A 17,693-nucleotide genomic window follows, 5' to 3' on the forward strand; every position below is an offset into this window, starting at 1 on the left:
CCTAAATCAATGCAGACGAGTTCAAGAAGCGTAAATTCTTGGCGCCACATCCATAGTGCGTCCGGCCACGAACAGCCGTGCGATGAGCGCCAGTTAACACTTGTGCGCTAGACGCGGGCCCGAACTATGCTTGTCTGGCCGCGGCTAGTCTGCACTTTAGCCTCTTTCTTGCTTGCGCGGTGGCTGCGATTGTCCTCCAGCGTGCCTCATGGCAGCAATCCTCAAACTGGGCGTCTTTCTGTGATGATGCTGGGGACCCACGACGAGTTCTTGAAGTAACGGTTGCTGGGTGGGCATTTGATTGCTGGTGGACTTGGACGATGTGTTGGGGACGAGCTGCAAGCATGCACAGGGTTTTTCGGATGCCTGGACGCCCCAACGGCCCCCTGGAGTATCCATGCTACAACTCTCAGCAATATGTCCATGAGAAGGGCCGGCGCTATCCTCCCGCAGCGTGGCAAGGAGTCCACGCCGTTATCTTCGATAAACATGAACTGTCCTGGCGTTTGCTAACTGTGCTGCCACCAGAGGGTTGATACCCGGCAGTTATGCGCCGGAGTCTGGCTGCGCCTACTTGGTGTCATCGAGCTGACGGCGAAAATTGGTGAATGGTCCTACGTGTGTCGCCTTTTTCTTTTTTTTGACCAGCCTAACGACGACTTGCCTTGTTGCGGTTGGGCACGAAGCCGTTCTTCGTGAAACGTTCCCCTACGCTGGTTCTGGCCGGCGGCCACTTCGCAGAGGTGCACGACGGCGTCGACCTGAACGTGTATAGCAGCGAATCGCTGCCGGCGTGGCACGCTTAGCCTTGTACGTCAGCCAGGCGCGCAGCAGTCGGCCGTAGGTCGCGTCTTCTCGCAGGTATAGGAACCATATCGCAATGAAGCTGGGCACCGCGTCTGGCGCCAGTGTGGGGCACTAGTAAACGTCGTTAAGTAGAAGAAATTACTTTGCAATAAGCTTCTGAAGGTACACGTTGTAGAGTCTGTAGTATAGTTTCGCCCCTGCCAGATCTCTGTGTTATCAAAGATTTATGTTTCTAGTAGTTTAGCTAGATGGGGGGGCGCACCACCCTTCTGTCATGTGACGAGCTGGGACCAATCAGGAGGTGTCATCTGGCATGTGAAGTCCTTTTTAGTAATAAACAGCCGCGAGCCGGCTCAGTCCTTGTCCGGTTTTCATCAGGAGCAGTTAGCTCCGTGTCTCCCTCTCTGCGTCGGCGCTCGCCGCGCGTTCGCTGGTCGGGGGCCCCCGCTTGCCTGCCGTTGCCGACACAACAGTGGCCAAAATAAAACGGGGTTTGGGGGTTTCATTGCTCAGGTCAGGTCGGCGGAAGAACAAACCTGAGACTGCCACCGTTGTCGCAACTTTCGACACCTGAAACTTCTGCAAAACGTTCAAGTTTTTCACATTCTGCAGGTCGGCCCTGCATGGACGAAGCCTTCTGGGGTTCATATTTTGTAAGGGTAGTTTTTGTGGAATTCTTTCCATTGCTTATAAACTGTCCAGTCGACTAGCCGCTATCGGTAATAGCGGTGGCGAAGGCTTCGAGCGATTCTGTAACACAAGGCAACAAGAATGAAAAATGAACAGTATCTGTAGAAAATACGGCATCAGAAAGCTTATCGGTGAGAAGTCAATGCATATCGCCAGAACTTAGCACGCGTTATTGCAAAACTGGTGATGCTGTCGGGACACCTTCTATTTAGACATGTTTCTATCAGTAGTGCTTGGGTTTGGAATCACGATAGCGTTCACAGAAGATAAAGCTGCCTGTAACTTCCCTCACGGGCAAAAGGTAGCTTCTTTAGAAATAAAAAAAGGAGGATACGATATAGATGGCTGAAGAAAAAGAGGAAGACTACAAGAAGGAAATGAGTGTAGTGAAAGAAAAATAATAGGAAGGCAACAAGGATCCCAGTGGAGGTTACTGGCCGTTCAGAAGTGACATAGTTTCAGTAATAGCGTTCAGAAACGGCCTTGTGTAGCTAAAATGTAAGTCCTTTGTGCGCCTGGTCAACAGCGTCCTAACCTTGGGTCTCCGGTTTCAAAATATTTGCCTTATTAAACGCATCTGTACGTGCGGGTAAAAAGCGAAACAGAACGAACCAAACTAAAAAAATGAAAGTGCGTTGCTCTACGTCCAGATGAAGCTTCAAAACATTTACACGAAGTTACAACACAAAAGCAAGACAGTAGTGCGGGCAGTTGGGCTGCAAATAGTCGGAGAAATGTTATATCGGCTGCATATTTCGAAAAAATGGTTGTTCTTGTAGCCTTGCACCTAAATGACAGTTTGGATAACCGAAGCGTAGGCTGATTCCCCTGGAGCGCTTGTGGAGGCAAAGAATGGACGACGAGGCATCTTGCCTTTCCATAGAGCTGTATATACAGAGTGATCATATTTAAGTTTTATGGAAGTTTTGAAAATCGCCTACGGCAGATAGCGTAATTCTTGCCCATTGGCAGTGTCATTAGAAGAGGCCGACATTACTAGCACGAGAAATCTGAATACATAAACAATTTAACGAAAAACACAAAATTATGTCTTAATTACTTTACGGCACGTATTCCAAATTGCGAATCGTAGCTGGTGAGATTGCAAACGTATCTATTGAAAAAGAATTTGCAGGATGACACCAGTTTCGAGATATTATTTACGAAAGTGTGGAATGATATACATGGGTGTTCTAGTTACTTTTGTGCTTAGATGCATAAAACAGCGTTTTACTAAAAATGTAAGTGGAACGACAGCGTATCTTTACGGAAACTTTGACGGCTCATCCCACCAAACTGACGTAATTCTGGAAAGTCATTCTAAGTGAATACGCCTTGTAAATTCACTGGCTAGGAAGGTGTCGGAACGAAATGTTTTTCGTTCTGGTTTTAGTTTGGTTCCACTGAAAAAGATTCTATTCCGGTTATGCTCCGGAACTCAAAAAAGTAAGATTAGTAACCGTTCATAACGGTTTTTGTTTGCATGGAAAAATTTCTGATGCAGGGTAACGATGAAAGCATAGTACTTTTTGTTCTGAATAATTTTTAAGTTTCTGATCACGCTCAGTGCCTTGAGTCAAGGCACTGAGCATGACCTCAGAAGCAGCACGTCCTCGTGTGTACTTTCCGAAATGCGAGAACGCTGTACCGATAAAACGAACTTAAATGAACGATAAAACTTCGGTAACAAGGCGTTCTAGCCGTAGGAAACGAAACAATCAACTTTTCAGCACGCAAGCCCTGGGTGTTGCTACGATGCTCCTTTACTAGTGCACCGAGCGGCACGCTTAGATTAGTGGAGCGCTCGACCGGGCTATCGCTCGCAAAATCGCTGCCTAAGGTACGCGCTAGTGCGGAGCCCTGAGATAAGCGTTTATGCTGACGTTGCCTGACGTTGATTATTTCCGATTGCTGTATTTCCCCTTTAATGGAGAACGCCCAAAAAGATATTTCAGTTTCACTCGGAAACAGAATGATCAATAATGTTTCGGTTACATCTTCATACAAGTCAAAAATTTTGGATTTTTTTTTCGTTTTTCTTTTGGTTCCGTTCCGACACTCTGTGGGCTAGAATTCGTAAATTGCGAGATGTGCCATGCGCCTCGGGCGGCCGCGCGTGCCTGGCCGGGCCGCTGTATATTGAAAGCCGTCTGCAACGGGTACCGAACACGCGCTAGGCTGTGTTTTCGCGGTGTAGTTCGCGTTGATGCGAGCGGTAGCACGAAGGTAAATTCGCTCACTGCCGCTGCCGCGTTTCCTCACTGCAGCGTTTTGACAGCGAGTTTCCGCGATCATAGAGCGAGATGTGTTCATGGCTTGTGCATGCGTGACACCATGCTTCTTAATTTAGTTAGTATGCTTATGTTTACAAAACTATACGGCCGAAAAATCTACTATCCGTAGTTCGTATAGCTGTCAACTAATTTGCTGTCGCAATCGATGCTTCGCCTTTCAGGCGAAACTGCGACTTTCTTATTCTCTGAACACTGGCTGACCTGGCGCTCGGAGCGGCGTTCCGTGCTTATACGTTGGTCATAGACATATGAAGAGAGAGTAAAAGAACGCTTCGTTCTGAAATATCACCAGACCTAATCCTTGGCAGCTTTTGCACCCATCCTGTATGTATATGCCCTCCTGTGTTGCACAATACCGTCCCATTTGCTAAGTCCAAGCAAGCCAGAAACTTTTCGACACCGAAAGACCTTTGTGGATTTTTCATTACAGGTGGCAAAATACATAACCATAGCACCACAAAAGCCAATTTCTTTTGTTAGTTTTTCCATCTGTTAAGTTGGCAATGATCGAATTGAGCGTAGCTAATCTAATTGGCAGTGCATGCAGAATCCTACAAAGTGAGCAGCCTAATCTAGGCTAGTAGGTTCACTGTTGACAGCTTGAAATGAAACCTTTTTTTTCTGCGTAGCACATATGGACGGGCAAAAGTGAGCACACAAGGGCATTTTGAGCGCTCTGAACAGAACTCGTGTGTGTTCACCGTTCTCCATCCTTACCGTTCCGCATTCCAGTAAGGTTCCATTTCTACAAAGATCACAAGGGCCAGCTGTGTTCACGTTTGTTCACCTTTGGCCTGAGTGCTGGAAAAAAGACCTATGCCCAAGAAATGACTCGCACTTGGTAGCCCGTGGGTATTTGTTTTAGAACCCGTTGATATGATTTTTCAGCTGTATTGTGCGCGCAAAAAAATTAACTCTTCTGATGTGCACCTCTAACCTGCAGGAAATCAGCAATGTTATTGCCGTTTATACGTTCGCCCCAAACGACACGAGTGCTACGTTGCCGTTGTGAAATTGTCTCTTAAAATCGCGGACTAACTACTTTTGGTACTGATATTTACGTTTTATCTTCAACAACGGCACGGCTGAACTTAGTGCACTTTCTAACTAACTTTACTGCACGTTCTGAAAGATTCCCAGACACTTTTTTCACTTTTCTCATTTTTTCTTCTGTGTATAAAGAATTGGGCTTTGCTAGCAATGTAAACTACTAAATTCGCGCAAATTTATTATTGTGGATGTTTACACCCTGATCAGATTTTTTTGTGTGCTCGCATTCCCCAATTTTCTAGAGAATCAGCGTTTGTCTTTTTCTTGTATTTTATTTTAAATGCTCGTTTGTGTTGCCGGTGATGGGGCGACTGCACCGTAAATTGTCGTGGTTTGGCAGCTTTTGTGGCAGTGTTCATTCTTTTGCAGTAAAAAAAAGATGCACGTCTGAAAAGTATTAGCATCTAGTAATCATTACCTTCCAAGCATCCTGAAACGGAGAGAGGTAACTCTTTCTTTCAGGCAATGTGGATGCCATGGATGAAAGAACTACAGTGACGATGACGGCGCCAGAACAGGCAACAACTTGCCCACCACGCATTGCTACTTGCTTTCGAATTGTGGTTAAACCAGGCCTGTAACAGAATAAGTGACAAATAGTATAAAAATTTAGAAGTGGTAAAATACGCTTCAACTATTTCGCGCTCTGCTTTTGTGGTTTCTTTCATCAAAAACACCCATATTTGCAACACAACTTTCTTGAGGAAGGAAAACACAAAGACAGAACACGATATAATTCAAGCGTATTTTACAAGGAAAGCACGTGACAAGTGCGCCAGCTGTCCGTCTTTGGTTTTGCAGGAAAAAGAAGTGACGTTACTTTCGAGGCATCTAGGCACATGAACTGATTGACCATAAAAACATTTATGTGATGTGATTCACTAATACACTTTTTTGTGTGTATAATGATGAGTTGAAGACGCACCCGATGCTCAGAGCATAAATAGATGATCGTTTGAAATAAACGCCAGTTGGAAGTACCGCCAGTCCTGTTGTATGTGATCCTTTCGTCTTCGTATTTAGAACGCTCTTGTGAAAACTGTTATACACTAGGACGATGTAGCTTCACATACACTGCTCATTAGTATAATAAACGAAACACTAGCGCATTTTCCATGTGATCATGCTGTGTTAAGACATGCCAGGCTAAGTGAAGTTCGTGCAGGGAAAGTTACCGTACAGGCCTAACATTCTCCTTCCACCTTTGAAATACACTTCGCAGGCTGGGCAAGACTAAGAAAGAAAATAAAAGAAATATGAGTGGCAATGTTGCGGTAAATGCGAGAGATGTGCTTTATCATTACTTCACAGCCCTTTCTGTTCCCGGAGTCATGTTTTAAACCACGCTGCAAAATCTTGGTTCAGGCGCTCATTCGTCACAAGTAGTTCCTCCTTGAGGAGCGATTTGCAACTGACAGTGACCCGGAGCATACCACCGCCAGTTGCACTATATATATATACATATATATACATATATATATATATATATATATATATATATATACATATTCGAACAGCGGTACCTTTCTAGTCCAACATCTAAGGTGACCCATGATGGCGTGAAGGAGGTTCATTGAAGAGCGGCACGTCTGTACACCTTGCCACAGGCTCAGTGCACCGAGTTGGTCCGATGGAACAATGTTACGTTCAGCACAGCAGACTATGAAAGTAGCTTTCATGCCCATTGACGCGTCGAGAGATTGCCTGAATGCTATCTCTCGACAGAAACTTAATGATTTCTTCTTTACTCTTGCCCCTGGACTAACCAAGAGGTTCGCGTGAACACCCTGGAAAATATCATTGCTGTTGACACAACTGATAAGATGGTGCAAACTCTACTTGGCTTGTCTGAAATTTATGGGGTCCACACGCTTCCTTACATACCACAGGGTACAAATATAGCAGCTGGTGTCGTATGTGATGTAGACTTGGATCTCAAAGATGACGTTTTTAAGAACATGATCGATTGCCTGCCACCACGGAAAATAATTAGCGTTCGAAGGATGGGCTCGTCAAAGTGTATGAAGATACTTTTTGCCTCTGGAAAGCTGCCTAGTCATGTAAAGGCCGGACTTGTGCGCTATCCTGTTCGACCATTCGTTCCACGGCCTTTGCAATGTCATAAGTGTTTTAAGGTTGGTCATGTTCAGGGCTTTTGCACCAGAGATCTGGCCTGTGCCAAATGCGGTGGGAATCACCATGTAGATTCCTGTGAAAGTCAGGCATATCGGTGCCCTAACTGTAATGGTGAACATTTGGCAACGGATAAAAGATGTCCCTCATTGAAGAATGAACTAAAGGCACTAAAAGAGAAAGCCAAAAAGAAGGCGGCAGGTGATGAAGGCGCACGTCGCCGCCGTGCTGCCCCAGCGACTGGAAAAGCAGCGCGTTCAAAGAGTGACAAAGACAAAACGCATCGGAAAGTAGGGGGGTGGACCTTCTGCCTCTCAGACACATCCTGGCCAGCGCTGACATCTAAATCGCCGGAACAAGTACCTACAAAGACTTCGACCGCAGTTTAAAACACTGCAAACACAGTACCTAAACCGGTATCAGCCAACGACGATATGCAACTTGTCAATCTTCGCAAGATGCTTGTCAACGTCATGAATCTCTAATCACGCGTAGCCAGACTCCAGCAGTGTCAGCAGCAGAGCAACTTTTGGAGGGCCTCGTTCCAGTCCTCGACGGCCTTCACTAGACGTTTTACCGGAAACAATTTTAGCAGTTGTCAGCAGCCTCGCCCCTTTGTGCTGCAATGGAATGTCAGGTCGATGCGACCGCGGCACGCTGATCTAGTTTTTCGACTCATCCCTATGAAGACTCCACCACACGTTATAGCGCTTCAGAGAACCAACGTAAGGAAAGACGAATATCGATTGCCAGCATTTTTGGGTGTCAACAGTAACACTCGATGCGCGGAGCCAGCTTGAGGTTCTTTCCAGTGTGTGGACGCGGCGCATACGCGCAATGCTTGAAAAGCATCAGTGTACGTGCGTGCTTACTTGGACTTCGCGGTTCTTGACACAGACGACATCTGTGACGATGAGTTTTAGTGTGCAGCTATTACTGTGAGCCTCAGATGTGTGTCTACGACGGTGGTGAGCATAAACAACAGGCCTACCCGCTCTTGCTATACCTCACTACTTGAGTACTTAGTGTCTCGGTGTGGTGCATCGTTTGTGTTGTGCGGACATTTTAATGCCCACCATCCACGATGGCGCAGCCTTCCCCAAGACAATCGTCGGGCTGAGATATACGAGATTATTGTCAAGAACGATCTGCAAATACTGAATGACGGTTCACCTACATTTATAGGTAGAGGAAAGGAGCATTCCACTATAGACATTGCGATATCAACGCGAGATGTGGGCTTAGCCTGGCCATGTGAACCTGACCCGTGGGGCGCAAATCACCTACTCATTTGGTTAACACCAACACATACTGTGGGTTGCTAGGATGTCGTTTATACAGTGACTAACTGGGACAAGTTCCGTCAGCTGATCTCAGAGGCACCATCTGAAGACAGCCTGTTTAAACTTATGAGTGAGTGCTTACGGGAAGCTACAGTACAACGACGACGGAGTATGGGCAAACCAAACGCCGATCTAAAGCTTTTGCTGCTCCGCGAATGTCGACGGCGCGCGTATAAACGGGCACAGCGCTCTAAACGACGCACCGACTGGGCTATATATAATCGCATTGACGCAGCTATACGGCGGCATACAAAACAGCTTCATCGCAAGAGCTGGGAAGCTTTGTTTAGTTCGTTGCATACTGGAAGTGGTTTTGGAACTGTATGGCGCGTACTAAAGGCTCTCCGCACTCCTGAATTGTGCAAGAATCCTACGGCTGCATTGAGCATAGCGACTGACCAGTCACCAAAAGTAATAGCGGATGAATTTGCAGACATTTTCGTCTCTCCTGCATCTAGTGACACCACAATTGGCGACCTTCCTTCTTTGACAAGTCACAGCACCATCACCGCTTCCTACGGTCCAGTCTGCCAGATGGACGAGGCAGATTTCCCTCTTGAGGAGCTGCGACATGCGCTGAGCCTCTCCCAATGCGGCACTGCTCCAAGCGAAGATGGTGTGACGTATGAAGCGTTGGGGAACGTTGATAAGAGTTTTCATGACCGTATACTGGACGAGTATATAATGAAGTATGGAGAACCAGTGTAATCCCTGCTGAATGGAAATTGTCCATGATGATAGAAATCTTAAAGCCCGGGTGTCCTGCAACGCACCTCAAGTCCTACTGGCCAATATGCCAAACTTGAAATGTCAAGTTAATGGAGCGAATGGTCTTGTTTCGCTTAGATGTGAGGCTAGAGGAGTTGAATGTTTTCCCTTATGTCATGAGTGGCTTTCGTCGCCGCCGTTCAGTTCTGGACAGCATATCAGATCTTGTCTCAGCGCTCGAATTTACTAAAGGAAACGAGCATTCAGCCTACATGCTCTTCCTAGACATACAACAAGCTTTCGATTCAGATCCGTATACGGCAATTATTTTCGCTCTTGCAAACGCGGGAATTTCGGGCTGTCTGCACCACGTTGTGCATAATTTTCTATCGGAGGGCCGGATGAAAGTGCGCGTCGAAGGTGTAACTAGTGAATACCGAAATGTGAAGTGCGGTGTCCCACAGGGCAACGCATTATCACCGCTTTTGTTTAACACCGTACTAGCCGCGCTTCGAAGTCGTTTGCCTCGGGACAGTGATTTCCCTGTGACATAGCTGTCTACGCAGATGACATTGCTCTGTGGATAAGCGGCCCTTCGCACCTTGCTACGTGGCTTCGTGCAAGTCTGCAAAGAGCTCTAAACGCTACTTCGGAGTACTTGGATGAAGTTGGCCTGCTGATATCACCTACTAAGTCGGCAGCAATAGCATATCACCCTAATCAACGTGCTCGTCGAACAATGAGCCGACTGTATATAGACAAATCGCCTATAAACTGGGTGGGACAACACCGTTATATAGAGTTAATTGTGTGTGATTGCATCTCTTGGCGTCCTACCCGTAAATCTGTACGACGCAAATTGCACTCCCTCCTTAAGTATCTGGCCGTCTTGACTGCTAGACGTGTGGCCTACAACGGCTCCCTCCAGGTGTACCAGTCATCTGTACTCTCAGGCATGATGTACGCATTACCAGTCCTGAATATACCGCCTAGTTTGATGGCCCAACTGGAGCGAGACCATCGCGTTGCCCTTCGACTAATGCTTGGATTAGCTCGTGAGGCAATTTATATTGCATTGCTCACTGAAGCGCATCAGTTACCCCTGAGGCTGCAAGCAGACCAGAGAGTTCTATATCATATTGAGCGTCTACACCGCGCATGGAATGGTCAATCGCTCCTTGATCGTCTCATTCACCGCCCGTTCTCTCGCAATGGAGGTATTATTTATGAATATCACTGACATTTCTGAACATGTTGCTTCAGTTACGCCTCCACCTCAAAGAAATAACAAGGCTGCTGCCCCCCAACCACCCCAAAATTTGATTCCTATAAAGCCCACATTTCATTGATCTTGAGTGTTCAGTACAGAACCAGCAACTTCCAAGCCAAAATGAATCTTTCCTAAGCGATCACTTGGATAAGGCTTTACCGAGCCTAATTTTTGTTTATCGGATGAAACCTGTTCACCCAACACTATCACTGGGCGTAAAGGGATACTACGAACAACTTTATGCAAATTGTTGTTCTCAGGAAAAATCTAATTGTGGAACTTTCGAAATTTGTTGACATTTGTGTAGCAGCAAAAATGCATTAATTGCTGGAAAAGCAAACATTCATTCATCATCATCATCATTCTGGTTACACCCACTGCAGGGCAAAGGCCTCTCCCATACTTCTCCAACAACCCCGGTCAAACATTCATTGCTGAAACGCAACAAGCACGAGCATTATTCAAATTTCATTCCATAGCTGATTAGTTGTTTGAGCCCAGCAAAAATTTTTCAAGATTCTTTTTGTACGTATCAGCAATGTCACAACAGGGCCCTATGATAAACGAATATGTCTATAACGTTGATCATCACTCTACATGTGGGAAGTGCAAAAACCAAAACAAGAAAGGCTATCTCAGCGGAATTAACAAGTGAACTCGGTACACTTACCGCTTTGTGAACTCCCCGCAGAGGCTTGTGTTTTTGGAGTGCGCAGCATTGAAAACTAAGTGCACGAAAAACATGAGCTTGAAAGCGCCTGCCATCCGTTCATATAATGACAGATACATATACGACCAATCATTCTTGCCCATGTTTTTGTTCACGTTACGTAAGAGAAGAAAGGAAAACAAAAGTGCTGTCAACCTGGACTGTAGACGAAGCTAAGGGAGAACAATAATGGTTTCCCAGGAAGAAAGTTTCGAAGCTGAATGAAAATGAATCCCATCGCAGTATCAAGCCCGGCACCAACACCTTTCCGGAATGGGCGCTCTACCATATGAAGCTAGCAGAATGCAGGACGAGGCCGAAGTAATTGACACGTCGAAGCGGAGCGGCACTCAATCTACCAAGCGAGTTCTGCGGAAGACCGCAAAGTAGAGAAACCTTTCATGAAAAAGAAGAATTGGCTTCTGAGTCTCCATTTCAAGCAAGTTCTTCTATCTTGCGGCCTTTCCGAGAACCCATTTACCATTTTAACCAACTGAACCTACCGAAACGAAGAAGGTTGCGCGGTGACCGGTGCAGTGTATGCAGAAAGGCGCGTCCAAGGCCGGCGAAGGTGCAGAAGCGACGACGTAGGTACTCGTCGCGTCTTTGTTGGTCACAACTGACGCTGGCTTCGAGCCACGAACACAGCTAAACCTATCGAGAATAAGGCATTGCCCGCGACGTCGCACTACTGAAGTTTTCCTGCATCCTAAGTAGCTTAGTCTACGTGCTACGCACGCAGCTCTCACTCTTTATGTTATTCTCGCACGCTTTCCTTGACTTCATCGCCCCTAGCAATGCACGTAAAGTGGCACAGGGATCCGATATTGAGAGCGATGGTATCTCTCGCGCCTGGGAATGACCCGAGTCGGTAACGTCACTTTTCCTGTTTTTCTTTGGTGGAATTTACTGCCAATGTCCTAAATGTCGACGTATAGCGATGAGATTGCTTTCGAGTTTTGTTTTTGTATAGTGGATGAACAGACACATGTTCTGGCTATATGCCCTGTGGACGTTCGAATGTTGCCGATGAATCGCGCGTTCTATGCCTGAGTGTATGTGATGCTTCTTCGATAATTTTCCTTTCAGCCTCCATTTTACCTTTTAGTTTTTATTTGTACTTTGGAGTTACCGAGATTTAGTTTTGATGATTTAAACAGTCACCCTATCCATTGCTTATCTTCCGATGAGCTCATAATTTATTAATTCGTAACTAATTCTAATAATTAACCCATCTGCGGGCAACGTGAGTAATACCAGTCTTTATTCGATCTCTTTCGCCAAGCTCTTTTGCATTTGCCGCCACTAGCAGTACAAGTAAAATGGCAGAAAGCGCTCCCAATTCGGAGAGTCATTGTTTCTTTCCTTTCTGTTCCGAGCTGATAATGTACCTTCTTTGTTCCTGCACTCGCGGATCTCGTGTTGCGCTTCATAAAGGCCAAAGGAAGGACCTATCTAAAGGCAAGTGTCGCCCCACGTGCAGCTATTTACGTCAGCCTATATACATGAGTGGGAATTCATAGCGTCCTTTAAGAACTGCAGGTAAAGTCCATTGTGCGGCGAAGAACACAAGTAGCTCTCTGGTGGTCGTGGCTGAATGTCTGAACACAGGGTGCATAGTCGTGGGTGTTGAAAACATCGTCTTGCATTGTCGGCACCTGCGCCCCCAATGCGGTGCAACTCGGCAAGCAGATTTGACGCGTATAGGCCGGTTACTGGCGCGTGCCGAGAGTTCAGACCGTTAAAAAGAAGAATGCATCTTTGTGCATGCCGAGAGTTCAGGCCGTTGAGAGGAACAATGCAGAAGACGGTGCCATTGAATGGCGTGTAACTGTGGCAGTGGCGGAGAACTGCGGGTGTCGCTGTGCCTCGTTACCCTTGCGGATTCATGCTGAGCCACCATTTCAGGTGCGGGTAGGGTCGTGCAAGGCAGCGGATTGTGGCGACCAGTAACAGCTTGGGCTCGAGATGGCGTGTTCAGGCCGGCCGTTGCTCGCTTGGTGCGTAATTTGCCAGGGCTTTTGCCAGAGAGGCAGGGAAAGCAGATGCTGTTGGCATTGACAGTGTCGGGTTCACGCCAAACGAGAGAGATGTGCCAAGCAGCGCCGACAGCGTAGGTCGTGAGCGAGGCGCAGGAGCGATGGGAGACCATGTTATCCAGCCCCGCCCTACCGATTCAGCTCGCACTGACGGACAGGGGCCAGGAGCTGCTGCGAACATATGGGCCCCGTAACTAGGGAACCACCCCGTCTGGTGCTTGCGTGCACCACCGATTTATTTCGGGCCCAGTAAATGTTGCTTCATCATCATTATCAGTGATGTCGTAATGCGAAATCCTGATCTGCCGCAGGTTCTCGTAGATGCCAGGGCCTGGTAGAAGTCAGAGCTCCGAAAGAAGACCATCTGGGAGCTCGCGACTTGCGTAGACATAGCGCAAGTGTTGGTCAATCACGGTGTCGCTACGCTGTCGCTGTAGAAATTGTTCTCGACCTGAAGAAATCAGATGGCAGAGCTGCTCCTGCGAAACTTCGGTAGGCTGTGCATCTGCGGAATGTGCAACCGCAGAACATCGGAAGGCTCGGCTACCGCTGCTTCGGTTGAAACCTCCAATGCCGATAGCATCAGGGTTGCCATGGTTGCTGAAGGCATCGCCAAGGTTGTGCATATGGCGTCGCCCTGCCTGTGAGAGCTAAATTTGCGCCTAGTGGAGCCGGTGGGAGAGCCTCTGAATCGGCGATGAGTGATGTGCCCCAGAACGGAAAGCGGAATAACTTGCGGGAACGTCCAGGGAAGGAGAGCTCTGGGCCGTAGGGTAGCGGAAAGCGCGTTCGTTTGGCCCAGCGAATTACTTGGAAAGAGTCGTTGCGCAGCTGCCTTTGAGCTGGGGAGGAGGATCACGAACGGAGTAGAGGTTTGATGTTGGGGCCGCGCATGGTAACGGTCGGCACGGGTGGATGCAGGACGATCGCACGCCGAATGGCGCGACGGATCAAATGGTATGACCTGTTGTGACTGAGCACTCGATGTGCTGTAGTGAGTAAGGACGGCTGCCCGCAATTCCTCGTAGAAGTCGGGGCCACGGGGTGGCAGCCCGAGCCTGGAGCTTTGTACATACAGAAGTGGCTGTCCAGCAGGATGAAGGTGATGTCCGGCATGTCGATGCAGAGTTCCGGACACCGTACAACCGCGGGATGTCTGCCGGACCAGGTGACGTCACGTCACTCTCGCCTTTACTGAGTCGGTGAGTTGACGCTGGCATGGCTGGGTGTGGTCGTCCGGGTAACGAATTTGTGGTAGGCGGCGCGAAGAGGCACTTGCCGCTAGCCGCCGTAGCGAGGGTTCATTTAGGCTTGCCAGTCTGGGAGCCTCAGCGCGCGATCTCTGGAGCGGCCGATGCCGTGGCCGCTCAGGTCGAGCGCCAGCGTGTTCTATTCTCGCGCTACACGCGCGTAAGCCGTCTTGTTAGCGGTTCTGAAGTAAAACCCCTCAATGTTCCAAAGGTAGCGCCATTCATAGACCTTTCCACCACACCGCTCTCTCTGGCTTATCCTCCTCCACCCCTCCTGTCGCCTCAGCCCCCTCCGCTCTCCCATTGGCCATTGGGTGTCACGTGCAAGCACGCGTCGCGGTTTTGTCTATTTTTTTCTTTCCAGCGCGCTCCAACCTCCATTGCCGGCCCAGTTGCTACGAGAGTACGCGCAGACGGATTGATAGCGGAAGTGGGGAGGGGGGGGGGGGGGCATGAGAAATCGCGGCCGCGGCGGCCGCATTTGGACGGAGGCTATATGCAGAAACGCCAGAGTACCATGCATTCGGCGCACGTTCAAGAAAGCTGGTCAAAACTAATCATAAGTCCCCTATTACGACGTGCCTTATAATCAGATCGTGGTTGTGGCACGTAAGACCCAAGAATCACTTTTTTTCTCTGTCTTGTGTCTATGTCTGTCTCTCTGTCTTCTCTGTCTTTTTTCTTTCTTGTGTTAAAGCAACACTGCTTCCCTGCGAAAACCTACATTGCAAAAGAATACAGACGAACGTAGTATACAGATAGAAAAATTAGCATAAATGTAACTGGTGCTAATGAGGGGTGGCCTAATTATTTTCGCAACCTCTGTCCAGTTGTACCAAGTTCATTCTTGCTATCGAATTCCAACCACTTTCACTGTAATAAATAAATAAAAAATTGGCTGAAGGCTTAGCTTGGTTAAGCCTGGAAGATTGCGAAAGCAATACCCTCGGCTGCGCCTTGGTTCGGCTGATGGTGTGGACATGGTTGCCCTTGGTAAACTTGTGGCTATACATCATCCGACATAGCGCAAGGCAGCGCGCCGACCACTGCGAGGAGCCGAGATGTAGCCCCATTTATCCTCCTAGCGTGACGCCAAACAAGCGAGCGCCCTCTCTCGGTAGCGCCGCAGCAGCGGCGCGCAAGCCTTCGCCTTCACCATCGATGCCGCGAGCTGGGGCCCCGTCTCTCGGTCGGGCGTGACGTCACACGGTCACGTGACGCGCAGCTGTGTGAGGAGGCGCCACGACCACCGATGGGCCGAGAGTGCGAGCACTATTGCTTTCGCAATAAAAACGATTTCATGTTGTGGTACGTGTGAAGTGATTTTCAAGAGAATGGAAGAGATAAGTGCAGTGCCGTAACTGTCTCTCACAGGAGGACACCTAAACAGCACTGCACGGGGAAAGGGGCGCGGGGAGAAAAAGATGAAGAGAGAGGAAAGTAGAAGGCGGGAGGGGCCAACCCTCGTGTCATGTTGTGGTACGTAGTTGGCACGTTGTACGATGCGCTGGAGGAGGGAAGTGGTTGGCGCTACTTTAGCAGATTGAGCGGTTTTAGTCTGGAGGCGGTAGTCGCGCCGCTACAAATGCTCCCCGTCGCCCGACAGCATACCGCATTCAGCAAACGGCGCTTGACAGACGCCGCCGGCTGCGCTTTCGCACCGGAGCAATGATATTTTCGTTTTGGCGTCCAAGGGCGCGGATATTCCAAGCGCGCGGACGCGCCGGCATCGCCATCTGATTTCAGTTGCTCAAACTAGCTGTTTTAAGCACAGATTCCCTATTAGTCTCGATTGCGACCGATGGCCGCGCTGCGAACGACAGCTCCACTGACGTCAGACGAGGGATTCGACGTTGTCGTTTGCTAGGCTTCCGCTAAAATAGCTTCATCTCGCCCGCGTTTGCTCGCCCTCTCACTGCGTGCTCGCTTAGCACGGCGCTCTCGCATTACTATCTGTATTTCTTGCTAGTGGTAGATTTAGAACAGCCAGCATTAGGAGTACAATAAATCTCATATGTTTAATGTATTTTCATTTAACTTTACCCGATGTGTTAGCTCAGTGGCAACGGCGGAGCGCTGCCAAGTCCGAGGTTGCTTATTCGACATCGGCCGCATTTCAACGGGGGCGAAAAGCAAGAACGCTGGTGTATACTTAGATTTAGATGCGCGTTGAAAAACCCACGCCGTCAACATCCGCAGTTCTGCACTACGGCGTGCCCACTAATTATATGGTTGTTTCGCCACGTAAAGTCCAATAGTGTAAATTTTAGGGAGATAACTTTTTTTACGTAATCACAGCCCCCGCGGACCGGGACAGCCATAAAACTCGCGACTAAGTATTAAAACATCGCGCCGATCGAGTAAATGAGAGTCGACGCACATTTAGAAATGAAGCCGGATCGCAGGGCTCATTCGCAATATTTCGCGTCGATTAAGCAATATTGTAGCTGACTACAAACTCGAGGTTTCGTGCATAATTCTAATCACTTGCTGCGGGAAACATCAAACTTTCTTCCACGTTAAAAAATACCATGATTTTATTGACGAGCGGTTCATCTCCAACATTAGATACACCACGGTCTTTCATGTTTCGCACTCGTCAAGCATGCTTACACTACCTTCTTGCAAATCACTCGCATTACGACTTATAAAGCAAACATATTGTTTGTGTAAGTTAGCATAAGACTATTTCTGTTCAACGCACTTTAGACTGCCCGCAACGACTTCAAAAGTATCACTTTGACGGCGTTATAAAAACATTGTTATAACGAGAATTAAAACGCCAGAGAGCTTGTGAACATTTTATTGTGCCTTTGTCTATGTGTTTAGTATGTATTAATGCGGTGCGTGTATAGCGCTCCAGCTACTTGTTCAGTCAAGTACCAACAAACCTAAGCTTGTCAATTTTGTTGTTTTAGTTATAAATAAGTACGACGCGTTTACAGAACGAAGTATTTTGAAATGGTGGTCTAAGCAAAGGTTCCCGCCATTTTTTGTTACACAACCAAGCTAATTATCATCGATGGAGGAACCTCACCAGCGCAATGTGCCCGCTACCGATGACAGGAGCTAAGAAAGAAAATGGTTACACTCAGCCGACCAACATGCAGAGTTGAACTGTGTCACAGTGAAAGTAAGCAAGTTTAAATAAATATAATCTTGCGAAGGTGAGCACTGCACTACAAGACTACACAACTATTTTCTACACTAAATTTGTCCGCCCTTGTGTCAGACAATCCGGCGCACATTGAGCTGCAATGCCGATAAAGAAGTGCATTAATTAAGGCGACGCAACGACCGCGTACCTTCATGAGCATTGCATGGAACGTCTTTTGTAATATGCGTAACACGTTGGGCAGCAAGAAACTGGGAATGTCTGCTGCCAACGGAGCAGGCAACG

General features: G+C 47.9%; 1 protein-coding gene across 1 annotated transcript in view; it reads right to left on the bottom strand.

Moving 5' to 3' along the window:
• The window catches only part of LOC129380127 (uncharacterized), a 36,618-nt gene extending 22,459 nt beyond the window's left edge, over nucleotides 1-14,159 (bottom strand). The window contains exons 1-2 of the mRNA XM_055076476.1: nucleotides 14,116-14,159; nucleotides 11,508-11,658 (exon numbers count right to left, since the gene is read on the bottom strand). Of these exons, the coding sequence (XP_054932451.1) occupies nucleotides 11,508-11,658; nucleotides 14,116-14,159 (195 nt within the window). The remainder of the gene's footprint in view (nucleotides 1-11,507; nucleotides 11,659-14,115) is intronic.
• Between the last annotated feature and the right edge of the window lie 3,534 nt (nucleotides 14,160-17,693).

The sequence above is a fragment of the Dermacentor andersoni genome, chromosome 2 (genome assembly GCF_023375885.2).
Source record: "Dermacentor andersoni chromosome 2, qqDerAnde1_hic_scaffold, whole genome shotgun sequence".
NCBI lineage: Eukaryota > Metazoa > Arthropoda > Arachnida > Ixodida > Ixodidae > Dermacentor > Dermacentor andersoni.